The sequence below is a fragment of the Gorilla gorilla genome, chromosome 21 (genome assembly GCF_029281585.2).
Source record: "Gorilla gorilla gorilla isolate KB3781 chromosome 21, NHGRI_mGorGor1-v2.1_pri, whole genome shotgun sequence".
Lineage (NCBI taxonomy): Eukaryota > Metazoa > Chordata > Mammalia > Primates > Hominidae > Gorilla > Gorilla gorilla.
This window is the reverse complement of record NC_073245.2, coordinates 31370497-31398302: the sequence shown is the minus strand read 5'-3', so window position 1 is coordinate 31398302 and position 27806 is coordinate 31370497. Positions and strand designations below refer to the sequence as shown.

The following is a 27806-nucleotide window of genomic DNA, read 5'->3' as shown; positions in this document are numbered from 1 at the left end:
TGAAATGGGCAGGGCATTTTCCTGGAAGATTCAAACGCGGAACCAAGTTGGAAAGAGATGAAGACTAAGGATGGAGAGGAAGAAGCAAGGGTGAGGTCACGGAGCAGGGCCTGAAGCCGGCTCAGCGAGGGAACACCTGCCAGTTCTGCAGAGGAAATCTGCCGTCATCAGTTTCTCCATCAGGCCTTTTGCTCAGATGTCTTCCAAACAGTGCTTTAAACATTCAGTCAAAAACTGAGTTAGTCTCAGGACAGCTTAAAACTAAGCCAAAACTAAAGGTCTGAGAATATAAAGAGTGGAATTGTGGGTTTTGACTATGAACTATGAACAGTAAAACATTTATAAGCTCCTTTGGAATATGCAATGCTTTACTGAGATGGCTGTCTACATTTTTAATATTTGGGAGATAAACTTACAGAGAAATTTAATAGAAGGCATTATCACTTGAAAGTTGAGCGAAGGCAATTATGTAAGGGTTGGGTTGGTAATTCCTGATGGAGAGACTCTTTGTCTCAACAATAAAGGATCCTGCTCTGGTCACCCATCATTAGCAATGAACTCAATAGCTACAAAATACCTTCCTATTCAAGGTTGAGGTGAGATTTTTTTTTTTTCCCACAGACTAAGTTTAACAAGCATGCTTCAGTTGAATATTAAAGCAAAAATATCCTAAGTCAGGAGGTCAAAGAGAAGCTTTACCCCACAATCTTGGGCTAGGAGGGAAAAACTGAAACAAAGCAATAGTCTCTGTATGTGTGTCTAAATATGTTTTGGCAATCAAATGAAAATGCATATGTAAGTGCTGTATGTGAACTCCAAACACACATTTAAGCAATTTATAGTGTACTTAGTAGCAAGGAAAAACATGAGTACAAATTGCAATCTAATGACATACAAAAATATGCTAAGGAGCATAGACTATTTGGCCATTAATTAAAATTGTCAACTTGAAGATTTAAAACAAGTCCTTAAAACTGGAGAAGTCTACATTAAATTTGTAAAAATGTAATTTATCTCACAAAGATTTTTGAGTTAGCCAGATCAGTCACTGACATAATACAACAAAGTTAAAGCTTTGGTTATGTCTTGCGGACCCTATCTTTTAAAATCTACTTCTTCATTGACTTCTTTGTCCTTTGGTTTGGACATCTGATTATAGAAATAGTTTTCTGCAAAAGTTAGTTTTAAAAAACCACGCTTGGTCAAGATTTTCAAAGTTGAAATACTGCAAAATAACAAGAACACAAAACAGAGTTTTAAAAGTTTAACTTTATTTTTTTTACTAAAGTTCAGAAATTTCTGTAAGACAAGTACATTAATGAAATGTTTCCAAAGAAATACTGAACAATATATACTCTAGTTTGCTGAGGTTCCAGCTCAAGAGTTCAAACCTAATTCTTGTGCAATAAAAATCAGCATGGATCTTAGATGATCTAGAATACACTGTGTTTTGAAATCCACAGCTGGTTTCATTTTTAACCATTATGAAAAACCAGTACTCCTATTCCATCAAATGTGTTTTATAAGCAATAATAAATTCAGATCCACTGTATTATGCAACATACATCTTTGGAAAGCAACATAAACAGTGAGATCAGATCAGTAGAAATATACACAGTTAAAAGAAATACACAAAGTACTGTAGTTTTATTAAAAACTACTACTTGAGAAAGAAATCTTTCCACAAATAGCATAAAACTGTAGAATGATGAAAGGATTTGGGAAAGCTTTACAAAAGCTTAATTCCAACTGTATCTTCCTGAGGGTGGTGGCAAAGGGTATTTCCTTCCTTCTCTGGGATATCCCTGAAAATAAACAAAAGAAAGAGTTTATTTTCTGGACCGATACTCCCGCAAGTCAGTTAACTTTAAACCTCTATGGAAAAACACATCATAAGGAAACTGAGTATGTGTTAAAGGTACAGCACATGGAAAGGCCCCATAAAAGGTGCTTTGATCCAGAGCTTTAATACAGACTTGTTGCAAAGTTGGAGGCTAGCACAAATGCTATTACTGAAAAATAAACCAAAAAACCTTAACAATCACAAATGCACACAAATAACTAAAGTGTTCTGTGTAAACAACATGTACAGACAGTGGTTCTCAATTTTCCCACTGTCCTAGCAGTAGTAATTCAAGTCACTTTGTGGTAAGATACCCACATCAATTTAGACTTATTACACAAGGAAAGTAACTTTGCTTTAACCAAGGCAAGAGCTTGCTAAGTCAGTTAAGGCCAAATGAGCAATTGATTTTAGGGATTTTTTATTTAGCAACAAATAGTAGGGCTTTAAATGATATATTAAGGTTATTACACAATCCATTAGCCGTGACCTTTATAACATATCCTAGTATGTTTGCAAATAACGTTTCTGTATAACAAAAGATAAACCTGACACCTCTTCATTATAAGTCCTTTTCTAGGCCTCTAGGGTTTTGAAATGGAACCCCCTCCCACCTCATTTTGCCACCCAGAGAGCACTTCAGTACTTTAAACATGAACATGTGCAGACTCAAGGCCAGAATGCAGGCTAAGGCCTTGTTTGGTCATATAAAACTTTACTAAAAATACAATGAAGTAATGATTCTATGTTTTTAACAACAAACTTCTGCAATTTAATAGTGCTTCAACAATTGTGATTTAATAAAAAGTATCTCCCCGGAAAAGAGACTGAGAAAGAAGAAATGTTATTTTCAAAAAGTCCTAAAAGAATAATAAATTTACCAATTGGTTTATATCTTCTAAGTAAATAAGAATTTTACCTCCTGTAACAGCAGAGAGTTCCTTTAAAAGGAAGATCTCCAAAGGAGAGAGGAAAATGGATGAACTGGGGTCAGCAGTCTAGGCAGCCAGCTACCAGTTCTCCTGCTCAACCGTGTGGGGTTTTCAGGGTTTCAGTTCCTGACTTGGAAAATGAGGTGACTAGACTACACATTCTCCAAGGTTTCTTCCAGTTACAAATATGTCCTCACTTCAAAAATGCTCATCACTGAAACGGCCTAGTGCCATCTAACCATAGTAACATAAAGAGCCTTAGTTCACTGATACGATTTTTAGAGGTCCTGGGCTGAAAGAATTCAAAGCAAAATTCGATAAACTGATTTAAATAAACTGTAACAAAATCCTCTCAGAAGAAATTAACTATTTGCAATTAAGGTGATTATCTTCTTGTAAGGTGGAGATACTTGTAAGAATACATCAAAAAACATACAAAATATGTTCCTTAGCTGTGAGAAGAGAGGTCTTACTAATTAACATGTGAAGCACTGCAAAAGGCCTGGAGGCAACACCAGGTAAGCAATTTAAAAACCACTTCACATCACTGCAGGTGCCAAACTCCATACACATTACTCTGAATCATAGCATTCTAATCTTGTTCTCTAGTAAGGATTCCATTAAGAGCATGTAAATACTGGCCAGGGTGTCAAACTGCTGGAGGAAATTATGTCAAACAGACCTCAGTATTAAATGCTGCTAAAACTGGATGCTGTAAAGAGGACATGAAGTTTACATATACTAAATTTGTCCAGGAATTATGATATTCATTCAGTGATACAGCTGCTTACATTGAGAAGAAAAATATGTGGAAGATTATCAAGCAGAAATTTCTTTTATGAGGAGGGATATCAGATGAATCAAGGCAGGAGACTTCTAAAATGACAACATTTTAAAATGACTTCTAAAAGACAACAGCTGAAAAAGCAGACTTACTTTCCAGCTTCCAGAAAATCATCACCCATTAAGAGGGATCTAGGTTCTATTGAAGAACAATATCCTTAAAGGAAAAACAATGTGTTTTGGTGACTGACTATATTTGGACTAATTATCACTGACTGCTATGATTTAAAGGGCTTTTGGGTTAGAAATTCTTTGGCATCTTCAAGGTATATAACCTATTTAGTGAAGCAGGTACTCAACCCATATACATTTTTAATGACAGACCCGAGTTCAGCCAAGCTACTCTAAGCTACTCTATCAGTGTCTTCTCCAGAAATGTTGGTAAGAAAATAGGGAGTCCTGTGAAGCTTGTTGAAATATAAAGTGAGCAGTATACTTTTCATCCCACAACCATTTACCTGTCTCCCTCCACGATCATCTCGTCTGGGTGGATACCCACCAGGCCCAGCTAGCATCTGGTACTGGTTTGGCTGGAAGGCTGCATTCTGGGTTTGCAGCATCCGGTTCCATGGGAGCAGAGGTTCAGCCCCAACGCCTCTGTAGGAAAGTACCAGTTTTACATCAGAAGCCACGCCTATTATACAGCACAGAGCCTAAAATCGGCAGGGATCATCTCCAAATTTTAGTACAATCCAATTTACCTGGATTTATCATATGGGATACAGAGTATCAGAATGGCCTTTTGTGTCCCTTATATCCAGTATAATCTAACATGTTTCATGAAGCATCATCATTTATTACAATGGATGTTTAAACTCAACTGAGAAGTTCTGACTTTTAAAAGTTATTTTGTTCATTTTCAATTGGGAAATTTCCTTTTTAGTCACTTAAAGATGTAGACCCAAGATCACCAAGATGGCTACATTTAAGATGCTATCCAAAGAGTAAACATGTACAAGACAGGAGAATGAGGCTTTATTTTCAAAAATGTCCAGACTCGTTCTTGGATCCATTCTTTCTACTTAATTGCAGGTTGCAAATGAATTCTTACTGCTGAGTATTTTGAATCCAGGGTAGGAGACTTGGCTGTTTTTTCCCATCCATTATTCTGTTCAATATGTCAGAAGGTCTGATTGGGAGGAAACCTTTTCAAGTTCTATTGATGCAGCTTTCAATTGACCACGGTGACCTAGCAACATGAGCACTAATTGGCATGGGCTGACTGGCATTTGGTGTACAGTTTACATGGGAACACAGATTCAACGGCTATTATAACCCAGTTTGCTGTCGCAGATTACTAGTCGAAAGAAATGTTTTAATTGTCTTCAAGTGACTATTTTAACTTTGCAGATGCAAAGCAACAGGTATAATGTACTAAATCATAACTTAATTAAAAACTGTCACATAAACAATGTAGCAAGGATATACCTTCTAAAGGCAATCACCATTTAAGACTTTACTTTCTCCTTAAGGCACTTTCCATAACTTCTATTTTATGGAAGGCACTACAAAGAATAAACAGAGGCAAATGCTCCAGCATATTTGAACATCAGAAGCTTTGGGGCCACTGACCATGTTAGGAGGAATTCAATAAAACTTTAAATTCACTGAAGTGCTGACTAGCTGGTAATCAGTTATAACCATATCAGCATAAGAATTTCACTTCCGAGGTCTTAGGGGAAAAAAGCCCGGCGCTGGGCTCATTGCGTAAAGCATTCTTCTCACAGCTATTCAAGCCTGAATCCATCCTCTCTACCCCCACTCTCCTCCCTTCACTTGGAGCTTGCCTTCTTTTTATTAAAACAACACCAGAGATAATTATTTTTGTGTGATGGTTCGAAGAGATGAACTGCTCTCTAAAGAACTCTAGAAAGGCTAAAGTTTTTCTTTACAGTTGGTAGCTGAAACCAGAGCTCTAATAACAATGTGTTATAAGTAATTCAGAATACAATTAAAAATAAGTTTTTATCTCAGAAAGAAAATGCATATGGCTAGGGATTTTAATTATTTTTCAGGATAATTACTAGCACAAATATATTTTAGCAAGAATGCCTCCATCTGTTTTAGCAAGAGCTCCGTGTGCAGAGATAGGAATGGTCTCTTCCAGTCTCTGCAGGAGTGAAGGGCTAAACTAAGGTTTGTGCTGTAACCAAAGTCTCATCAAAACTGGGCCAATTAATGCAAAACCCATGGGCTAAAAATACAATTCCCATCTTAACTGTGATCAGTTTTTCTTTTGAGTCTTACAATAATAAAATTCAATTGAGTTTTAGGAAGATCTGCTGGCATAAATAATATACATTATAAATGCAATTCAAAACTATTTTATGTTCCAAAAACAGGTTAAGAACAAAGCCACAGTTTAAAAACGCAAAGTTCTTTTTGTTTGAATTGATTACTTATAATGTTTTTGACAAATATAATTTTTATGAAAAAAATCATCAATAATTAAAATTAAACAGAAGAACAAAGCAAGGATGTCATGTACTACCCTCTTCTGACTTTTATGACAGAAAGGCCTTTATTTTCAACAAGTTTATCATATGTCTAGACTAATTATATACTTTGCAAATACTTACAAAACTAAAAATTTGCCTAGGAAATTATGTTTTAAAATCTGGGATAGAAGCACAGAAACTGACATATCCTAAATTCTAAAAATTAGCAATTAGGCCAGGCACAGTAACTCAGCCTGTAATCCCGGCACTCCAGGAGGCCGAGACAGGCAGATCACTTCAGCCCAGGAGTTTGAGACCAGCCTAGGCAACATGGGAAAACCCCGTCTCTACTAAAAATACAAAAATCAGCCAGGCATGGTGGTGTGGGAGCCTGTAGTCCCAGCTACTTGGAAGGCTGAGGCATCAGAATCACTTGAACCTGGATGGCAGAAGCTGCAGTGAGCCAAGATCATGATATTACACTCCAGCCTGGGTGACAGAGTGACACCTTGTCTCAATCAATAAATCAATAAAAGAAGTTAATAAATAAGGCAACTTATTTGAGCCATTTGGCATCGTAGATGGCAACAATTTTTTTAAGTTTCCAAATTGTTTTGGAAAGTTACTGGAAATGTGAACTACTACCAATTTGAGTATTTTAAATGTATGCATATGGTAAAATCGGAGTTTTATTTAAAAGATTTTTCATGATTGAGCTTAACACTCATAGGTAAAAAACTAAATGGCTGCCTTGCAAATGACTGAAAAAGAGGCCCCATTGACAAGAAGAACCCAAACAATGTGGCAGAACTCAAGTGACAAAGGGAACTCCAACGCTGGGTATCTATTAACTCCAGGCTGTGTCTGTGTTGGGAGGATGTTCCTGTTGTATTTTTAAACCTACTGGATATATGGATTATACATAGCATCTTAAAGTAGTAAATTATTCAAGAAATGCAATGTAATAAAAAAAAAGACACTCAAAATTCTCTTAATAGGATTCTCAACAAACACTCAGAGTAGCGTCGTGGAAACATACTGAACTAAGAACTGGTAAAACCTGGTTCTGGAACAAAATGGTATCTTTCTTAAATGTCTGTGATGTAAGACTTTTATGATAGAACTCTATTATGCTCACATTTACCTTTTGCTTTCAGGCATAATTTTAAGTATCTGACTAAAACTAAACCAAAAAACATTCCCACAAAACTTGTCACTAACCTGCTGGGTTCACAAAGTCAGAATAATACTAGTACTTGGCTAGGGTAGAATAAGAACAAAACCTGATGGACAGCAGGGTAAGGGAAGGGACAATCATGATGATCTTAGGAAAACTTTTAATGTGAACAGAGGGGAGGAAAGCTGTTGGGGCCTTAGAAGTGGAAACAGATCCTTTACTTCCTTTGAAGTCCCTACGTCTTTATATTACGCTCAGAGTAAATATTCTGGTAAGTTTTGTTCCAGTGAAAAGTTTCTTGGTAAAGAATGGCACAAAAGAGTGACCTTAGGTAAGCTTCTGAACTTCTCTGTGCCTCACTTTCTTCATTTGCAAAAATGTAAACATAACAGCATCTATTTCAACGCATTGCTAGGAGGAATAAATCATTCTTATTAAAGGATGTTAACACAGTGTTAACACTTTGTAAGCAGACAAACATTCGCCATTATTATTAGTATGGAAAGTGAGCAATAAGATAGGGAAACCAAGTATATAATTTAGTAAAAATTTACCCCTTACTTACTTAATTTCTGCTTAAAATTTGTGGTACTGAGGAAAATGAAACAGCACATACTGTGTGCTTTCGGAACATATACTAAAATCAAAACATTAATACACACATTGCTAGTCGTATTACATTTAATGAGACTTGCACTAAGTTGACACTATTAGTAAACATCAAATAACATGATTCCTTTTATCCTCTTGAAGATAACAATGAAATGAAGTTCTGGAGTCTCTAAAGAGTTATAAAGTTTTCTTAAAAGGGAAGCTGCATTTAGAATCCCATTTATAAAAACACTATTCATTTCAGATGTGAACAGATTAGAGACTGTTAACATGGCAGAGGAGAAGAGAATAAAACAGATTAAAACTGGGAAGGCAAAAAAGAAAGCCTTATTATGATGGGGCTTAATTTGTTTTTGCATTTACTGATGTTGGCAAAACCATCGCAAAATGACGCATCTTAAAGCTGGCCTTTAAAAATTATTCTACAGATGTTAATTATTCATAACGTGCCTAGTTGTCTTGTCGTACAGAGTCCATCTGACTTAGGAGCACACAACTTATCAATGAAGGAATACATGTTAAACATCCCTTGTTATTAAACCATGTCACATTCTTCCTAGTCCATGGTACTTATTAGACTGCAGATCCCATAATCCTCTTCTGAGTCCCTTCTGCGTTTAATTCAGTTCAGTCTTAAGTAGTTAAAGAAACTGTTTTCAGTGGCAACTAATAACTACTGACCTACAGTGACACTGCCCTACAATAGGCTTGTCAGCCCTGAAAAAGTTGTACCAAAGAAGCTGATTAGGACTTCAAGAGGTTTGTAGCAAGAATCAATGGTTGGTCTGTACTAACGCTGCATTGCCCGCACAGAAATGATAAAAGTGGAACACCATTAGTTATGCCTCATTAAGCTGCACAACCCTTCTAAAAAGAAATTTGTTTAGCCTGACCAAAACCTAATACAGTTTTAAGCTGTGTTGCATTTTTCAGGGCATCTCAAAAGCATCAATAAAATAAAGGCCAAGAACCAAGAAAAGTAAGAAAGTATATTAAACATGAGTCTTTTAATTCAAAATATTAGCTATATATTTTCCTAAAGGATAGGCACAAGGGAAATTGTTTTTGGTGGGAAAAAGTACATTTCAAACCACAGAGGTTTTAGCTTCCATAAAACCCATAAACCCCAAATGCTGGTGTCAGAAAGTATTTAAAAGTCATGTCTACTTTAATATTACCTGTCAAACCTTTGCTGCTGGAAAAGGGGAGGAGGACCTCGCCAGGAATCCTGGGGCCTCATATCTGAAAAAGAAACAGGAAAGGGTTAAGAAGATTTTTAAAAGTAACCAATATTCAATTACCCAATATTCTATAATTAAAAGTTCTTGAAAAAAATCTGAGAAAGACTGTAAACCAAATAAACTAGTATAATAATAACACACACCACAAATGTAAAAAGGTAAGTAACTAACAAGGTCAGCAAATTTTTTGTTTTATTATTTTTCCTTTGATAACAAAATAGGTTTAGTAACCCCTGCTCACTAAACTCACATAATCGTGTGTGTGTGTGTGTGTATGTGTGTGTAAGTAAAGATACATACATTACACACAGTTTTTACATTTATATTTTAAATGCTGTGCGAAAGGAAAGGTTTAGTTCTTTTCCATAAATAGAATTAATACAAACTGAATGAATAGTACCTACAACAGAAATCCTGAAATTTTCCTTCTGAAGGCATAAATTGCTTTCATTAACATTAAGCAGAGCACACACAATCTCTCCAACACAAACCAAGAAAACACATTAATGAAGGGACCACCCACTTCTCCATCTTTTCTGATAGTTTTCTTGTAACACAAAGCTGAACTAGCAACATCATCTAACTAGAAGAAACAATTAAATGGCTCCTGCTCTTCTACATAAACTGACGGATATAGGATGAAAGAAACATCTGGGCCTGTCTATAACAGCGAACCACAGCTTGCAGTCACTTCACCTTCAGCGGGGTCTGCTGTGACCTAATTAAAACTGCTGGTTCCAGAAGTTGTCTAATGAGTTCACCATGTGAGGACAGTAACCTCCTCTAGACTCCCGAGACCAAGGACAACAACGCTTACCATAATGTATTCAGGCTCACATTTTAATAGAAACACAAACTAGAAAAATGCTTTTCAAAATTACTTAAAGAAAAGAAGAGTTGAAAGCTTATCTCTGGTTAGAAACCAAAAATATATATGGTTTTTACTTAAGAAAGAGAGAGAAAGAAAAAAGTAGAATCATGCTTTAAAAGCCCCATGACAAAGAACACGGAATCAATAAAATATCTAGCTGCTCACAATGATTCTAGCTCATAACTGGCAGCCTCAGCCCTGGCTTCCTTCCCATCTCGACATGCTGAGAAGGCCAGACTGAAGAAAGTTTTCTTTATGTGGACAAACTACCTGAAGGAGGGCAGCCATCTGCAGCTGCCACAGCCCACTCCCACCTCAGTCCATGGCCAGCTGGAAAAGTTTCTGCAGCCATACCCATGGGTGCCAAAGCCACCTCTCAGAAAGGTGCAGGAAGCTCTTCACCAGCTGTCACTTCCAGGCAGATTCCCATTGTGAATTAAAAGGTGGTATCTTTAGTCAATTGGAATTAAGTTCCTTTTTTATTTCTTAAAAACCAAACTACTAGCAGTCAAACCGAGTAACAATGTGGAGGATGCTGACTACTACACACTCCACAGAAAACAGAGGAAGACAGCTTCCCGCCCTACGCCCAGAGTAAGTTCTGAGTCATTACTACAGACTATACACTATCAGAAAATCAATTTTCTGAAGAGATAAAAGTAAGAAGTTCTTACGATAATAGCAATCATTTCATTTGTATGGTTTATTTCTATGGGAAAACTTAAGATACATTTACATATATGAATTTCAATGAGTTACCATTTGTGAGAAAGTAATCTACTGAAAGTAAAATCAATGTTTGAGCCACTTTTTCAGCTCATGTACAAAATTAGTTTAGTGAGAATCAGTTAAAATGTTCCCAGAAGTATTTCATTTTAGTGCCCTTATATATACAAAATTTGCAAATGTAACAGAAGTCAAAAGAAATACAGCAAATATTCATCCGGACCCCTCTACTTCACATCCCCTGGAATCACTGCGGTTACCCTGGAAACACACCCTTTTTTACCATTAGGACTTAATTCCATATTGTGCTTGCCTGGTGTCTTTTTATGTATGGTATAATCGCAGGATACACATTCTCCATGGTACTTACAAAAGCTTCCACAGTGTCTCCCTAATAAATTTAAAATCGAATGAAGACAATACAAAGATACAGCTACATTAAGATAAACCTTCAGAAACAATCTAATGTTTTAAGAAAAATAAAGATGGGAAAAAAACTTGTATATTTTGTCCTAGAAACTGTGCTAATGGAGATGAAGCCATCACCACCCATAATATATATTCATTAGACTCAAACATGCTATTCTTAGATTAAGCACAGCAGTATTTCTAAGTAGAACTGGAATGTAAAGTTTACTAAGTGTAAATGCTTTTTTTGGAGGAGGAAATAATTGTCTAACCTATACACCTAGAAATGTCTTAAAAAACAGCAAACATTTCTAATATATCACTTCTAGTGTGCCAGGTGCCTATTTTCCATTTTCTATCTCTCACCTCCAGGACAATTTTCTTTTTCCATATAAACTCAGCACATACAAAAATTACAGTTTTTTGTTAAAACCTAAGCAAATTTTCCAAAACTTTCAATAAACTCTGATGCAACTGTTAAAACACTCCTTGTTTTCAATCCAAAAAGAAAAAAGGCTCAAAGAAATATTTCAAGGCTATTTTTAACCAAATTTCTTCATATGGCTCTTAGTAACATATATAACCTGGAAGTATTCACAAAGCAGAAGTATTTCCTGGCTGATCTGTAATGAAGTAGATGGTAAAACAAACTTATTATCATTCATTTGTATGGCTCTAACAGAAGACCCATTTGAGAGGAAGAAAAAAAATTCTGAGACAGTGAATTGCACTTCAGAAGGTACAGGCGAGAGTGGAAAAACGAGTTAATTTTTTCCTTTGGTCTTTAAAAACTTATCCCTTTTCTAGAGCTCTAAGGCCACGTAAACCAAGCTTCGCCAATAGCTTCTCAAGTGACAATTTACCTAATCAGCGTGGCAATCACAGAAAAGATTCCATGTTTACTGATTGCACTAGTCAAAAATCACTTTTCAACGTGGCTAATTGACAAGTTTACAGACTAAAATGAAGAGAAGTCACATTTAAGGTTCTCTGGGCTACAGAAACCAAATGCTTTATTCAGACTGAGTACTCAGGGCTACACTCGATTCCAACAAGTTATCAGTACTCAGACAATTACTCATCAGCCAAAACTGACACATCAAAGACAAATCAAACACCAACAATAAGAAATACCTACAGCAGACACTTGACAGTTGTCAGTTTGACCAAATGGCCCTTCTTGAGTGCAATTTCACACTACACGAAGAAAATGATTATGATACTAAAAATATTTTAGACTGAATAAATGGCTTAGAACTCAATCTTCCTAAAACAAGCTATTTGACTAAATTTTAAAGTTCAAAATTCTATAAAAGGAAAGATGATCTTTTATCACTTAATACTTTCACAGTACTTATTATGTACAACGTACTATTTTAAGGGCTTAGCTACTTAAATTCATTTAGTCTGGTTATTTTGTCAGGTAAATATTCTTATCCTCTGTACTATTTTCGAAATGAGGAAACTGGGGCAATGACCAAACCTGTCAGAGGTCACAGAGTGAGGCCAGGGGCTATGTCCTCGTAACCACTCTCTACTACACTGTGCAATCTCAAAGTTTCACATTCATTTATGCTGTCGGTTGAGATGGCACTTCATGTTAATTTATTTCAGAAGACGCAGAGGAGAACCACCCATGATTTTGTGCTTCTTAATCAGGAGGCTCAGAAACTACAGTTTCAACAAGACTGGATGGGGGGTTTAACAACTACTCTCAACATCTTAAAGGTTTACAACTGACATTATTACTCATATCCAATTAGGATAGGAAAGAAAAATAACACACATTTTAGTTGTAAGCATCTAGGCAAATACAGGATTTATAGAAAGAAAATAAGAAAACATCTTGGCTAAAACACTGGAATCTCTGCTCTTTTCAAAAGGATAATACTAACCCTCAAAATCTGGCACTTAAAATGTAAAGAGAAGGGATCAGATAAAAATCAGTATCAGCGGTTCCTGAAGCGCAAACCAAAACCCAATATCACTCCAAAGAGATCAGCCGGTCTGTCAAGGGACGGAAAGAGCGGAGAGGTGCTCTCGAAGCCGTGACAGCCTGGGTGAAATGAACCAGGTCCCCTTCCTGGTCAAGCCTATCTCCCTAGGGACAAAAAAGTACCTCTCTGCCCTCATAGCCAGAGGAAGCAATGGAGAGATGTGGTGCTTAGATTCACTCTACAATCCCATCCATCCAAGTCCAAATCATCTTAAGGATGCCTTTTCCTTGCCCTCTATCTCTCTTCCTTTTGTGTTTTTCTTCCTCTTATAGCAAGATGTGGATGAATGGATGAAAGATTGATACATAGGTGAAGACTGGTTCTACACAAATATTGAATCTAGAAGTAACGAGACCACAAAATAAATATGTCAGAAGTCTTAATGACAGTAAACTAAAAGAAAAAAAAAAAAAAAACACAGGCCGGACATGGTGGCTCATGCCTGTAATCCCAACACTGGGAGGCTAAGGCAGGCAGATCACTTGAGGCCAGGAGTTTTGAGACCAGCCTGGCCAATATGGCAAAACCCTAACTCTACTAAAAATACAAAAAGTAGCTGGGCATGGTGGTGCATACTTGTAATCCCAGCTACCTGGGAGGCTAAGGCAGGAGAATTGCTTGAACCTGGAAGGCAGAGGTGTAGCGAGCTGAGATTGCGCCACTGCACTCCAGCCTGGGTGGCAAAGCAAGACTGACCAAAAAAAAAAAAAAAAAAAGAAAAAGAAAAAAACCGACAAATCATATGTTGGACTATGTTTAAAGAATATTAGGAAAATATCAGATTTCCTTTCTTCATTGTCTGCAGCATTTGCCTGAACTTATCATACTTTAATGACCATTCTAGATGAAGCTAATTATTTATCCAATACATTTCTTACAAAAGTATCAGGGAATGATTTGTGAAATGACATGGTTGCCTTCTAGGAAGTCCAAACTCTTAACCCAAGTTTTCCAAGGTTTTTTTTATAACCAAGAGCAATCGAAATCCATCAATCTATTCAACTCTTTTTTGAGCTTTTATGTTTCTAGTTTATATGCAGACAATCCCCAATTTCTCTCCAACTACGTCCTCTCTCTCTTGAGCAAGAACCTGACTCCTATGACTACCTAGCACAGATGCCTCTAAAGTCTTTCAGGCACTTTGACCCCCACAAACTCACTCATCACATTCTTTCATATTCCTTCACCCTCCTGGGTTTCCAAACTCTGTGAAAGGCCTCAGTAAGCACCCAGGCATCACAGTGAACACACAGGACTCTTCATTCCCTTCTCCCTCTCCTCCTCACTCTTCATATTCAATTATCCAGACTTTCAGCCTTCCCTTCCTCCCACCTTCCAGACTTTGGATCCACTCTGCCAGTGTAGTTCAGACCCTCATCATCTCTCCTTAACCCACAGAGTTGTGGTTCTAGAATGGAGATGTATCTGGTTAATTCTTCTAGAGTTTTTAAAACCTTATAAACAAACAGACTAGTGCCCAAATTAAATCAGCAAGGGACAAGAACAGCCAACTTACAAAAGAAACACTGGTCAGTAAAAATATGACCAAAGCAGAAATTGAAAAATCATATCTTAAAACAAAGACACATTATTCCTTATCAAATTAGCAAGAACTTTATTTATTTTATGTTAAAGAGACAGGGTCTTGCTGTTACCCAGGCTGGAGGGCAGTGGCGCTATCATAGCTCACTGCAGCCTCAAACTCCCGGGCTCAACCAATCCTCTCACCACAGCCTCCTGAGTAGCTGAGACTACAGGCACATACCACCACGCCTGGTTAAATCTGTGCTTGGATTACAGGCGTGAGCCACTGCACCTGGCCAAGAACTTTAAAAAAAACTACACCTGGTGGCTGGGGGCAGTGGCTCACGCCTGTAATCCCAGCACTTTGGGAGGCCCAGGCGGACGGATCACAAGGTCAGGAGATCGAGACCATCCTGGCTAACGCAGTGAAACCCCGTCTCTACTAAAAACACAAAAAATTAGCCGAGTGTAATGGCGGGTGCCTGTAGTCCCAGCTACTCAGGAGGCTGAGGCAGAAGAATGGCATGAACCCAGGAGGCGGAGCTTGCAGTGAGCCGAGATTGCGCCACTGCACTCCAGCCTGGGCGACAGAGAGAGACTCCGTCTCGAAAAATAAATAAATAAATAAATAAATAAATAAATAAATATAACACCTGGTATTGGTGGGAGTGGGATATTAGACATTCTCATATGCTATTGTAGGAAGTATAAATTGGTATACTCTTATTTAGAGGTTAATGTGGTGATACTGACCAAAAGTCTAGAAATTCACCATACCTTCTGATCCAGCAATACCATTTCTAGAAATTTAGCCTGCAGTTAAGAAATAAATATATTTTTAAAAGATTATTGGAAAAGCCCTATAAATTAAAAAAAATTAAGCAATATACTTCTAAATAATCCATGGGTACATAATAAAAAATAAAAATCAGAAAATACCATGAACTAAATGATAATAAATATGTGAGACCAAACTTTGTGGGATAAGGCTAAAGTGATTAGAGAGAAATCTGTAACACTGAAGTGCATATATTGGAAAAGACCAAAAATAAATTACCTAAGTCTCCATCTCAAAAACTTGCAAAAAGAATGCCAATTTAATCCCCCAAAAAAGTAGAAGAGAATAATGAAGACAAAAGCAGAAATCAATAGAAAACAAATGTACATGGAGGGAAAAGAACAAATATCTATATATCAACAAAGCCAAAGGTTAGTTCAATGGGGGGAAAAAAAACAATAAAATTAAATAGGTTCTCAAAAAAAAAAATTAAATAGATTCTAGCAACACTAATCAAGAGAAGAAGAGTGACTATATATTACCAGTATCAGCACTTAATTTTGAAGTCTTACAGTCATTAAAAATATATTTAAAAATCTTATGAAAAATTTCTGGCAATAAATTTGAAATTTTAGAATGGGCACATTCCCACCAAAAAAAAAAAAAAAAAAAAAGAACTTACCAAAACCAACATAAGAATTACTGAAAAATCTGAAAAGCCAGAACTAAAAAATTTGAATCTATAATTGAAAACCTTTTCACAAAGGAATCTCTAAGCCCAACTGGCTTGGCCACTGAATTCTTCTAAAAATTAAGAAATGACGACAATCTTACGATAACCCATACAGAGAACAAAAACGTAGAAAATATTTTCTAACTTGTTTTATAAGGCCAGAAAAACCCTACCCCAGAACGTCCAAAAAAGGGAAATAAAACTAATCTCTCTCATAATACACAGATTTTAAAAATCCCACCATACACTGACACATAGAATGTAGTGACATATAAAAAGATGATATATTCCAGAAATTAGGTTTACTCCAGAAATGCCATGTTGGTTTAATATTTCAAAATCAATCAGTGATTTACCATATTAACACAACAAAGAAAAAACAACAAACAAAACCCCCAGGTTTTAGAGAAAAAAGCATCTGATAAAATTCAATACCCACTAGAAACAAAGAATAGAAGAACTTCCTCAGTGTGATAAAGGTTATCTACACAGAAAAAAACTGCAGCAAACCTCATATTTAATGATGAAATAGTAAAAGTCTCCCCCTTAAAACTGATTGGGAATGAAATATCTACCATCACCACTTCTATTAATTATGAGAGGTCCTAGCTTGTGCAATAAAGCAAAACAAAAAACAAACAAAAAAGGCATTAAGATTAGAAAATAAATAAATAAAATGGTCACTACTTGGAGATGACATAATTGTGCACACAAAAAGATTTCAAAGAACATATAAACTATTAGAAGAAATGAATCTAGTAAGGATGTCAGATACAAATATCAAAAAAATCAACTTTATTTCTACATATAAACAAGCAATTAGAAAGTGATATTTAAGATACTGTTACTTAAAACATCAAAACACATCAATTATATAGTATTAATTCTTTTTGTCCTGAATTTTTTATTGTGATGATTTCAAACTTAAAAGTTACAAGATGAGTACAAAGAATTCCCACATCCCCTTCACCCACATTCCCTAAATGCTGGCATAAACCTCTGTTCATCATATGACACCAATAATAAAGCGAAAAGGCAAATTGCCAAGTGGAAAAAGATATTTCCAATATAAAACTACTCTCATAACCAGAATATAAGAACGCCTACAAAACAAAAAGATAGACAACCCAATTTAAAAAAACCACACAAACCTTGAACACTACATCACACAAACAAAAATATCCAAATGGTCAATAAACATTTTAAAAAATGCTCTACTTAGTCACCAGGAAGATGCTAACTAAAAGCTCGGTGAGATATTCACTCCCTGCTTAGTCAAATAGCTAAAAGTGCAAAGACTGACAACACCAAGGGTTGGCAACAACATGAAGCAACCAGAACTCTCCTACACTGCTGGAGGAGTGTAAATTCATACAAACTGAATGTAATTTGGGAAATGTGTCTGGCACTTTCATTCACTAAAGCTGAACATACACACAATCCTACAGTCTTGCAATTCCACTCCTATGGAGTACATACCCATCATGAGTGTTTACATATGTGCATTGAAGGACGCACAGGTTTCACAGCAGTCCAATCCAGCAACCTCAAACCAGAAACCAACCCAAATGCTACTGGATAGGTAAATAAATGGTGATATAGTCCTATGATTCAACACTATAAGCAATGAAAACAGATGAACTGCTGGGCGCGGTGGCTCATGCCTGTAATCGCAGCGCTTTGTGAGGACAAGGCGGGCAGATCACGAGGTCAGGAGTTGGAGACCAGCCTGGCCAACATGGTGAAACCCCATCTCTACTAAAAATACAAAAATTAGCCGGGTGTGGTGGCACATGCCTGTAATCCCAGCTACACAGGAGGCTGAGGCAGAACTGCTTGAACCTAGAAGGTGGAGGCTGTAGTGAGCCAAGATTGTGCCACTGCACTCCAGCCTGGGCAACAGAGCACGACCCCATCTCAGGGAGACCAAAATAAAGAAAAAGAAAATGGATGAACTATTGCTACAAGCAATATAAATCTCAGAAACAAAGACTGAAAAAAGGCAAGCTTTTAAAAGGGTAGTCATGTAATAGCTTTTTAAACTATGAGGTAATGTTAAAAAAGCCAAAAAGGTAATGTATGATACTATGATACTGCAGTCAGGATAGCAGTTCCCTTTAATGGGCAGGGGGTAGTGCCTGGAAAGGACACAATGGGGGGCTTCTGAGGACTGACGCGTTTCTACTGAATCTGAATGGTGAATACATGAATATATCCATTTCATAAAAACTACACTGTACGGTTCGATTTGGCACTTTACATATGTTACATTTCAATAAAAAAGTATATGTAAAAATACATGTACAATAATCTAATTTTCAAAACTTGCACACATGAAATAATAAAAAGAAACACTGCTTATTTCGGGACTGTGGAATTATGGGTGTTTTTTATGTTTTATTGCTACATGCCACATTTTATTCAATTAACATGTACTGTAGTTAAAAATGCATTTTAAAAATATATTTAAAAATCACTAAAAATATTTTAAAAATTAGCTCTCCTCCCCTCATAATCTGTTCCGAGTATGCTCCCAGTCTAATTTTGTACCAGTTATGCTATGCTTAACACCACCCAACTACTTGCCATGTACTTCAAAGCCCATAATTTTCTCTCAGCCTAGAGTAGCCCAAATTCCCCACTTGTTGGCTCAATTTAAATATCACATGATTGCCAATTTTTTGTCCATAAACTTTTTCACTCCTCCCATTCCTGTGCCCTTTGAAAAGATGTTAAATGTCATTAGAGTCCCAGCACTAATCCTCAGTTGAGTCAATGTTTACAAGTCACGAGGCAGAGGGTACTTGTTTCTTGCTCTAAATCAATCCCTACTTTACAAAACATATCTCCCAATTTTTTCATGACGTAACTGAAATAAAGATATTCTAACTGGAATAGATTCTAATTAAAGTCTGTAAGTATTTTGTACTTTGTAAGTACACATTAAATCTAGTAACAGCCACAACAATGGCAAATAAGGAGTTATTTAACCAAAGTAATATTAATAAAAGTAGAGAGGGGACTCCACTATTTGAAATAAAATACACAGATGCAAACAAGAGTTGTCTATTTCCAAAGAAGGCAGACGAAGAACTATAGAACTGTAGGCCCCTAAGGGCATGAAATTCTCTCCTTTGGTGTAAAGCTAATAAATAAAAGAACCTTCTGGCTTCTTTCCCTTATTATTGGAACATGATCCTTCTGCTAGAAGCAAAAGGCCATGGTATCCATGTAAATGGTAAAAAGTCACAAGAAAAAAGAAACTGATAAGGAATGTGTCAGTAACAGCTGGCTTTAAAAATATGTTGGATATGCTTTCACCATTTATTAGTAAAATCTTAGGGCAAAGATAGCTCCTTCAAAATGATTAGACTCTCCTGTTGTACATGGTATGACTTGATACTGAATATATGGAAATACCTAGAAATGTTATTTGCTAAGTCTTACGGGAAGCAGCTGTTAACCACTGCACCAAGCAGATTCCCACAGGACCACTGACTCTGTACCTCTGTGCCCCTTCTGTGCTTCACTGAACACAAGTCCATAGTTTGCATGATAGAGCCTCACAAAGCTCCACTCAATGTCATTAAGCCATACAGCAAAGCTACACTGCCAGAGAGAGGAACAGAGACAGAGAGTGAATACACTAAAAACAGAGGGCCCTGAAAGAGTAAGACCTATAGAACCAATTTCTTCTTGGGTACTACATCCAGAAAATCTGGATTTCTGGTGTGTAACTTAACTAGCATTACAACAGTGCTAGGTGCATAGTACAAATATTTCCCATCAATTATCCATTTTAACCTGGCACGTTCTTTCGTAAGTACAGCTTCGGTTTAAAAACAGCTCTGAGGGGTATCTATAACAAAGTATCACTCTGTTTTTTGGAAATCAAATTTTTATGAAATATTTCAAACATTTAGAAAAAATGTTTTAATGATATGACACTCAGATTTAACAAACGTGAGCATCTTGCCACACTGTTTCTTCTCCCCCATGCTGCCCTTGTGGCAACCAGACAACCAGGAATGGAGAAACAAAGCCTTCATGAAGACATTCATTTTGAGAAACACTGGCACATGACTTACACTTCTTTGATAAATGGGCATAGCAATGGAGCTCAAAAATAACATTAAATGGGGACACAATTTAAAATTAATGCAAAATCTATGAAGTCTAACATTCAACTATCTTTTCCCTTTCCCACTGCAATCCAAATGCCATGTTAATTATTTTTGTGGTCAACATTTCTGACCTGTCCACAAAACAGATTATGAGGGGTTAAGGAAAGACTAAGGTCTTCCAGAAATATAGGGTTAAAGGTATAGTCTACCTAAAGCAGTGCCTGGCTATATTGTAGGTAGCATTGAGATACAATTTGAATCAAGAAAGGGACACCTTTGTCTTTCAGGCAACTAAGTGATGACGATCCATATCTATCACATCTGATTTAATTATACTTGTATTAATTAAATAAATTGCAATCATTTCCACATACTTTTTTTTTGCCTGTGTTAACTGAGAAACAGATTTTAAGTGAGGATTAAGGAAGAAATCCAAATTATCTTATTCATTTAACTATATACAGTCAAGATGAAAAACAGACCCAGAATAATCAAAGTTATCCTGAGCAAAAAGAACAAAGCTGGAATAATCACATTACCTGACTTCAAATTATACTACAGAGCAATAGTAACCACAACAGTATGGTACCGGCATCAAAACAGGTAACAGACCAATGGAATACAACAGAGAACCCAGAAATAAATCCATACATCTACAGTGAACTCATTTTCGACAAAGGAACCAAGAACATACACTGAGGAAAGGACAGTCTCTTCAATAAATGGTGCTGGGAAAACTGGATATCCAAATGCAGAAGAATAAAACCATAAATTTATCTCTCATCATATAAAAAATCAAATAAAAATAGTTTAAAGACTTAAATCTATGAAACTGCTACAACAAAACTTTGGGGAAAATCTTCAGGATATTGGTTTGGGCAAACATTTCTTGAGCAATACCCCACAAGCACAGGCAACCAAAGCAAAAATGAACAAATGTAATCACATCAAGTTAAAAAGCTTCTGCACAGCAAAGGAAACAATCAGCAAAGTGAAGAGACAACCCATGGAATGAGAGAAAATATCTGCAAACTATCCATTTGACAAGAGTTTAATAACCAGAATATGTAAGGAGCTCAAACAACTCTATAGGAAAAAAACCTAATAATCTGATTTTAAAGTGGGCAAAAGATCTGAATAGACATTTCTCAAAAGACACACAAATGGCAAACAGGTATATAAAAAGTTTCTCAACATCACTGATGATCAGAGAAATGAAAATCAAAACTACAATGAGGTATCATCTTGCCCCAGTTAAAATGGCTTTTATCCAAAAGACAGGCAATAACAAATGCCAGTGAGGATATGGAGAAAAGGGAACTCTCGTGGACCACTGGTGGGAATGTAAATTAGTATAGAGCTACCATATGATCCAGCAATCCCTAATGCTAGGTATATACCCCAAAAAAGGGAAATCAGTACATCAAGGAGACATCTGCACTCCCACAATTACTGCAGCACTATTCACAGTAGCCAAGATTTGGAAGCAACCTAAGTGTGCATCAACAGATGAATGGATAAATAAAATGTGGTACATATACACAATGGAGTACTGTTCAGCCACAAAAAAGAATGAGATCTTGTCACCTGTAACAACGTGGATGGAAACGGAGGTCGTTATGTTACATGAAACAAGTCAGGCACAGAAAGACAAACTTTGCATGTTCTCACTATTTGTGGGAGCTACAAATTAAAACAACTGAACTCGTGGAGACAGAGCAGAAGGATGGTTACCAGAGGCTGGGAAGGGTAGTAGGGGAAGGGTTGGGGAGGGGAGGATGGTTAATGGCTGTGAAAAAATAGTTAGAAACAATGAATAAGATCTAGTATTTGATAGCACAGCAGGATGATCATAGTCAATAATAATTTAATTGTACATTTCAAAATAATTAAGAATATAATTGGATTATTTCTAACACAAAGGATAAATGCTAGAGGTGATGGATACCCCATCTACCCTGATGTGATTATTACTCATTGTATGCCTGTGTCAAAATATCTCATGTTCCCCATAAATATATACAGCTACAATGTACCCACAAAAATAAAGATAAAAAATGTATGAACGATTTTGCATAAGGTATTCTCTTACAACTCTTCTAACGTACATGTTTTTAAAGGTCACTGTCTGCACTAATACAACAAATCCTTTTTCAGCAACGAAGATTAGAAACCAACATTTGCTGTGATATTTAATTTATAATGTAAAATAACCGATTTGTAAAAGCTTACTTGACATAAGTTTTGGAATCTGGGCTTGTCCTCTCAAAAGCGGCCTGTATAAGTTTCCCTGGTAAGTCGCAGGTGGTGGTGCAGCATTGCTGTAAATGCCAGTTCCTGAGCCTCTTGGCATAACATGGCTATAAAAGGACCCAACACAAGAAAAAAAAATTGTATAGTGATATACCCATCATAACACAGCTGACACAAATAAAACAAATGCTCATAGCCACGTCTTCACTAACAGATCTGATTAAGATAATACAAACAAAAAGGTGGTTTATAATTAAAGCTCAAAACTACATAATGGTAATAGTGATAGCAAATGTTCATCTGCCACACCAAGACTCTTAATTGATAACCATTTAAATATTTACAACTTACATCATACAAAAAATAATTTGCATATTTTTCTTTTTTCACATTATGTTTCAGTTTTGTCCTTAAGGATCCATGTTCTTGCTATCACTGTATACATGACTACTCTACATCTTGCTATTTTTAATTTACTATATCAAATATTTGCCTGTATCTTTTCTTCATCTTTGTAATTCCAACACATAAACCTATAGAATACTTTACTATGTTGATGTCTTACACTTTACTAAACCATTTCTCTCATTTTGTACTAGTAGTATAGATTACAATACAATATAAATATTTGGGCATATAATTATGCTCATCTAAAATTATTTCCTCCTCACAAATCCAAGAGGTAGGAATTTGGACCAAAGGGTAAGAGTTATCTTCTGAACTCACTGCTCTATTCAGAGGAAATACTATGTTGCTTTCCAAAACAGTTGAAATATTGCAAAAAGTTAAGACTATTTTAAATCTGCATTTCTTTTACTGCTACTAAGAATGAAGATTTTTCCAAAACAATGACAATAACAGCTAATGTTTACATAGTGTTTAGGAACTACCCTAAGCGCTTGACAGACATTAGGCTCACTTAATTCTTATAACTTCATAATTATAAGAATATGTAGGTATAATTACTGTCTCCACTTCAGACATAAGGAAATGGAGGCACAGAGTGGTTCGGTAAAGTTCACAAATATATTAAGTGGTTAAAAAAAAAAAAAAAAGGTATCTGAATCCAGACATTTAAGATCTAAAGCCCATGCTCTTAATCACTCTGCCACACTATCCCTCTTAATATGTGCTGTATAAATTACATGTTGATGGTGACCTTCTGCCTAAATAATTTTTTGAATCTTAAGGTTTCCCCACCAATTGGAAACATCTATTTATAAGTTATCATTATTAATGCATGAATCCTAACTCATTAACATTATGGCAAGCCTGTTGCTCTTTCTATACCAGCTTTACCTGTTATTGTTTACAAGTCCCCTCTCTCTATAGTATCTTCTACAGCTAGGAAAAAGACAATTCAGTTAACTAATAAGGGCAAAGGATAAAAACCGGAAATTCATAGAAGAGGAAATACAAATTACTAATAAACATATTAAAAGATAATTTCAGTAGGCAGGGAAATGCCAATTCAAGCAACTATGAGATACCACTGTTCAAGCACTGGGCAAACAAAAATTTAAGAGACTGGAGGCTTCTATACCAATGTATTGGTTAACACTTGAAAAAGAGTCTCCATCATACATTAATTAATTCAGCCAAAACTTTCTTGTGGGTAAAGAGGAGGTTTTATTCCCTTGAAGTAACAGTCAGAAAAATAGTAAAACGTCTTAGAGAAAGTAATAGAATTCTCATGCAACACATATAGCAATACATAAATGGAGAAGTGAATTTTTAAAAATGAAGAAAAGCAGAGCAGTATCAAAGTTATTAAAATACTTACAAAACAGTTGTATTTTATGGTCTGTTAGATATTTGTGGCATACAATAATGTGTTGTCCAAAATGCCTGTTTAGGTTTTAAAGATGGAGCTCCACTCTTTGCTTGGTTTTAAGTATGTAAGCAATGTTATGAGAGGACATAGTAGTAGAGGTGGTCAGCCATGGTGGTGAGACAAAAATATATGTGTGAAACAAACTCAGTATTTTCTTTTTTTCCCTTTTTTTTTCTGGTTGAGACGGAAGTCTCCCTCCGTCGCCCAGGCTGGAGTGCAGTGACGCAATCTCAGCTCACTGCAAGCTCCGCCTCCCAGGTTCACGCCATTCCCCTGCCTCAGCCTCCCGAGTAGCTGGGTCTACAGGCGCCAGGCGCCCGCCACCACGCCCAGCTAACTTTTTGTATTTTGTTTAGTAGAGACGGGGTTTCACCGTGTTAGTCAGGATGGTCTTGATCTCCTGATCTCATGATCTGCCTGCCTCAGCCTCCCAAAGTGCTGGGATTACAGGAGTGAGCCACCGTGCCCGGCCCAAACCCAGTATTTTCATAAAGTTTATATATATAATATATATATAATATATTATATATATAAACTTTATATATATTTTAAAATATATATTATATATATTATAAACTTTACGAAAATACTGGGTTTGGGCCGGGCACGGTGGCTCGCTCCTGTAATTTTATATATATATATAAATTTATAATTTAATAATATATTTAATATATATTATATATTATATATTATATATATATTATATATAATATACAATATAAATATATATTAAATATATATCATATATATTATATATATCATATATCATATATATTAAATATATATCATTTATATAATATAATTATATATTATATAATATATAATATTGTATATTATATATATAAATTTATAATTTAATATATATTATATATGTAATTATATATTATATAAAATACATAATTATATATTATATATATGGCATAAATTTATATATATGGCATAAATTTATATATATGGCATAAATACTGACTTGTTTTATGGGATGATTCAGAAAAAGCAAAATATACAAGGGCTAGAAACTGACAACTCACCCCAAAGTCCTGAAGGCTGCCTGATCCAGGTGCACAGGCCTCCGGTCACGGTTAAAGCCAAGCTGAGGCTTCCACTGCCGTCCATTGCTGGATTTTTCCCAGTCACTCGGTTTCAGTACTGCTGCTGGCTTTCTGACCATTTAAAAAGACAACACTTAGTAATAGGGACGAAAACCATTTGTACAAAATAAATCTAGGTAATTTACTGTTGTTACCTTGCTCCTGGAAGCATTACAGCTTTAAAAATGTAATCTTCAGCAAACTGGGGGTCTTTAAAATTAATACTGGAAAAGAACAAGAAACAATTCAATGATCTGATTATATCAGCCTGTCTTATCATGTAGACTGAGGTATTTTTCATGTTTAAGTCCTCTCCAAAAATTATTTTAGTTAATAAATGGGTTTGACAAATGGCTAAATGTCTTCCTCACCAAACTGTCTCTAATTCCTGGTACATATAACCTTCATGTAACTTTCTCTGTGGGAAAAGTCATGTTCTAGCTGACTATTGGTGATGACAGAGAAGTAACAGACATTGCCCCAACTCGAATTTCAAAATGATATTGTAGACAGGTCGAAGAGGTTTACAACAACAAAAAATAAAAATAAAATAACCTTTAATTTTGTTCAGTCCATTGCAAAAACCCCAAAGCATCTTGAGGCAGATTAGCTCTTATTTTAATAAAGAAAAGATGGATATACCAATAGAAATATTTGCAAAATCAAAAAATGCACACAAATAGCTAAGAAATCTATGGTGGGCGGGGGGATGGACTTAACAAAAAAAATTAAACTTCACAGTTGGACCCTTGTACCCTTCTCTCCTAATGTGTGATTTTTAAATAATAAAATAATTTTCACCATTTGAAAACTACACAAATATGCTTTTTTTTTTTTTTTGAGACAGGTCTCACCCTGTTGCCCAGGCTGGAGTGCAGTGGCACACTCACAGCTCATTGCAGTCTCAACCTCCCAGGCTCAGAGATCCTCTCACCTCAGCCTCTCTCATAGCTGAGACTACAGGTACACAACACCATGCCCGGCTAATTTTTGTATTTTTTGTAGAGATGGGGTTTCCCCACATGGCCCAGGATGGTCTTGAACTCCTGGACTCATAAGACTCACCCACCTCAGCTTCCCAAAGTGATGGGATTACAGACATGAGCCACCGCGCCCAGACAATATAACTATTTTTAAAAGCTATACACTCAGGCTTTGAGTATAAGCTGGGTCGAACTTCTTTTCTAGTAGTGATGGCGGTGGTAGTGGTATGTATGTGTGTTTACCTATCCCAAAGGTTGGTAAGTACCTAAGTCTGTCTTCTGACATAGCAATGCTTCTTCCAGGACTCTGGTTATACACCAGATTTATACTTAAGGATACTTATAACACTATTATTCATAATGTTACAAAGACTGTAAAACCCAAGTGTATGAATAACAGTGGACTGGCTAAAAAAAACTAGTCCTTCCTAAAAAGGAAGAACTCAGATAATATTTTTAAAAATTTAGTAATAGAAGGTCGGGCGCGGTGGCTCCCAAGGTCAGGAGATCGAGACCATCCTGGCTAACACAGTGAAACCCCATCTCTACTAAAAATACAAAAAATTAGCTGGGCGTGGTGGCGGGCGCCTGTAGTCCCAGCTACTCGGGAGGCTGAGGCAGGAGAATGGTGTGAACCTGAGAGGCAGAGGTCACAGTGAGCCAAGACCACACCACTGCACTCCAGCCTGGGCGACAGAGTGAGACTCCGTCTCAAAAAAAAAAAAATTTAGTAACAGAATACTTAATGACCTTAATGACATGGGAAACATATATGCAACAGACTAGACATATTCATGAATCATCAGTGATTTTTCTCTGTAAGTTAGTAACTTGTTTCCTTTAATATATTTTTCAAAATTCCTCCAATGATTACACTTACAGTCAGTTAAAAAGGTTTTTAAAAAAAGTTTTATTGACCTGGTTGACATTTTTAGATAGCAGTTTTCTTTCTGAATACTGCCACTTTAACTAGAGTCTACCTGCTTTACAGAAATTTTCATTTTAAGTACACAAAAATGGATTCACTTACAATAAATATACCACGAGCTCAACAGCTGAACAATACTTATTACTCGACTAGTTCTTCTTACAACTCACTCTTCACTGGTAACTGTCTTTAGCTCAGATTTTCTGTACTGGCAAGATGGTATGGGGCAGGGCAAGGTAGGACAGGCAGTGATAAAGGTTTAAGAGGATGACAGAGAAAAATGGTAGTTAAGTATTTGTGCTCATTAGGGCTTTGCAGATAAAAAGTCAAGTAACAAAGCAAGACTTGCAAATAAAGTGTTTTGAAGCAGGTATCTGTGTTTCAGCAGGGCGTTTTTAGCACTTTGCCAAACTATTAGAATACCTATTGCACGCACGGTTCATGGTGGGAGGGAGGTTATGCACACCGCC

At 36.2% G+C, this 27806-nt stretch overlaps 1 protein-coding gene across 5 annotated transcripts in view; it reads right to left on the bottom strand.

The window, feature by feature from the left end:
- Positions 1 to 1251: 1251 nt before the first annotated feature.
- Positions 1252 to 27806, bottom strand: part of XRN2 (5'-3' exoribonuclease 2) — an 86934-nt gene continuing 60379 nt past the window's right edge. For 3 of the 5 annotated variants that reach the window (XM_019017317.4, XM_019017316.4, XM_063702440.1), the window contains exons 25-30: positions 25581 to 25649; positions 25366 to 25497; positions 22480 to 22607; positions 9024 to 9087; positions 4077 to 4215; positions 1252 to 1805 (exon numbers count right to left, since the gene is read on the bottom strand). In XM_019017317.4, coding sequence (XP_018872862.2) covers positions 1740 to 1805; positions 4077 to 4215; positions 9024 to 9087; positions 22480 to 22607; positions 25366 to 25497; positions 25581 to 25649 — 598 coding nt within the window. In that variant the 3' untranslated portion in view covers positions 1252 to 1739. Of the gene's footprint in view, positions 1806 to 4076; positions 4216 to 9023; positions 9088 to 22479; positions 22608 to 23541; positions 23845 to 25365; positions 25498 to 25580; positions 25650 to 27806 lie in introns of those variants that run through there. The other 2 variants (XM_063702441.1, XM_063702439.1) reach the window with 1 other exon arrangement.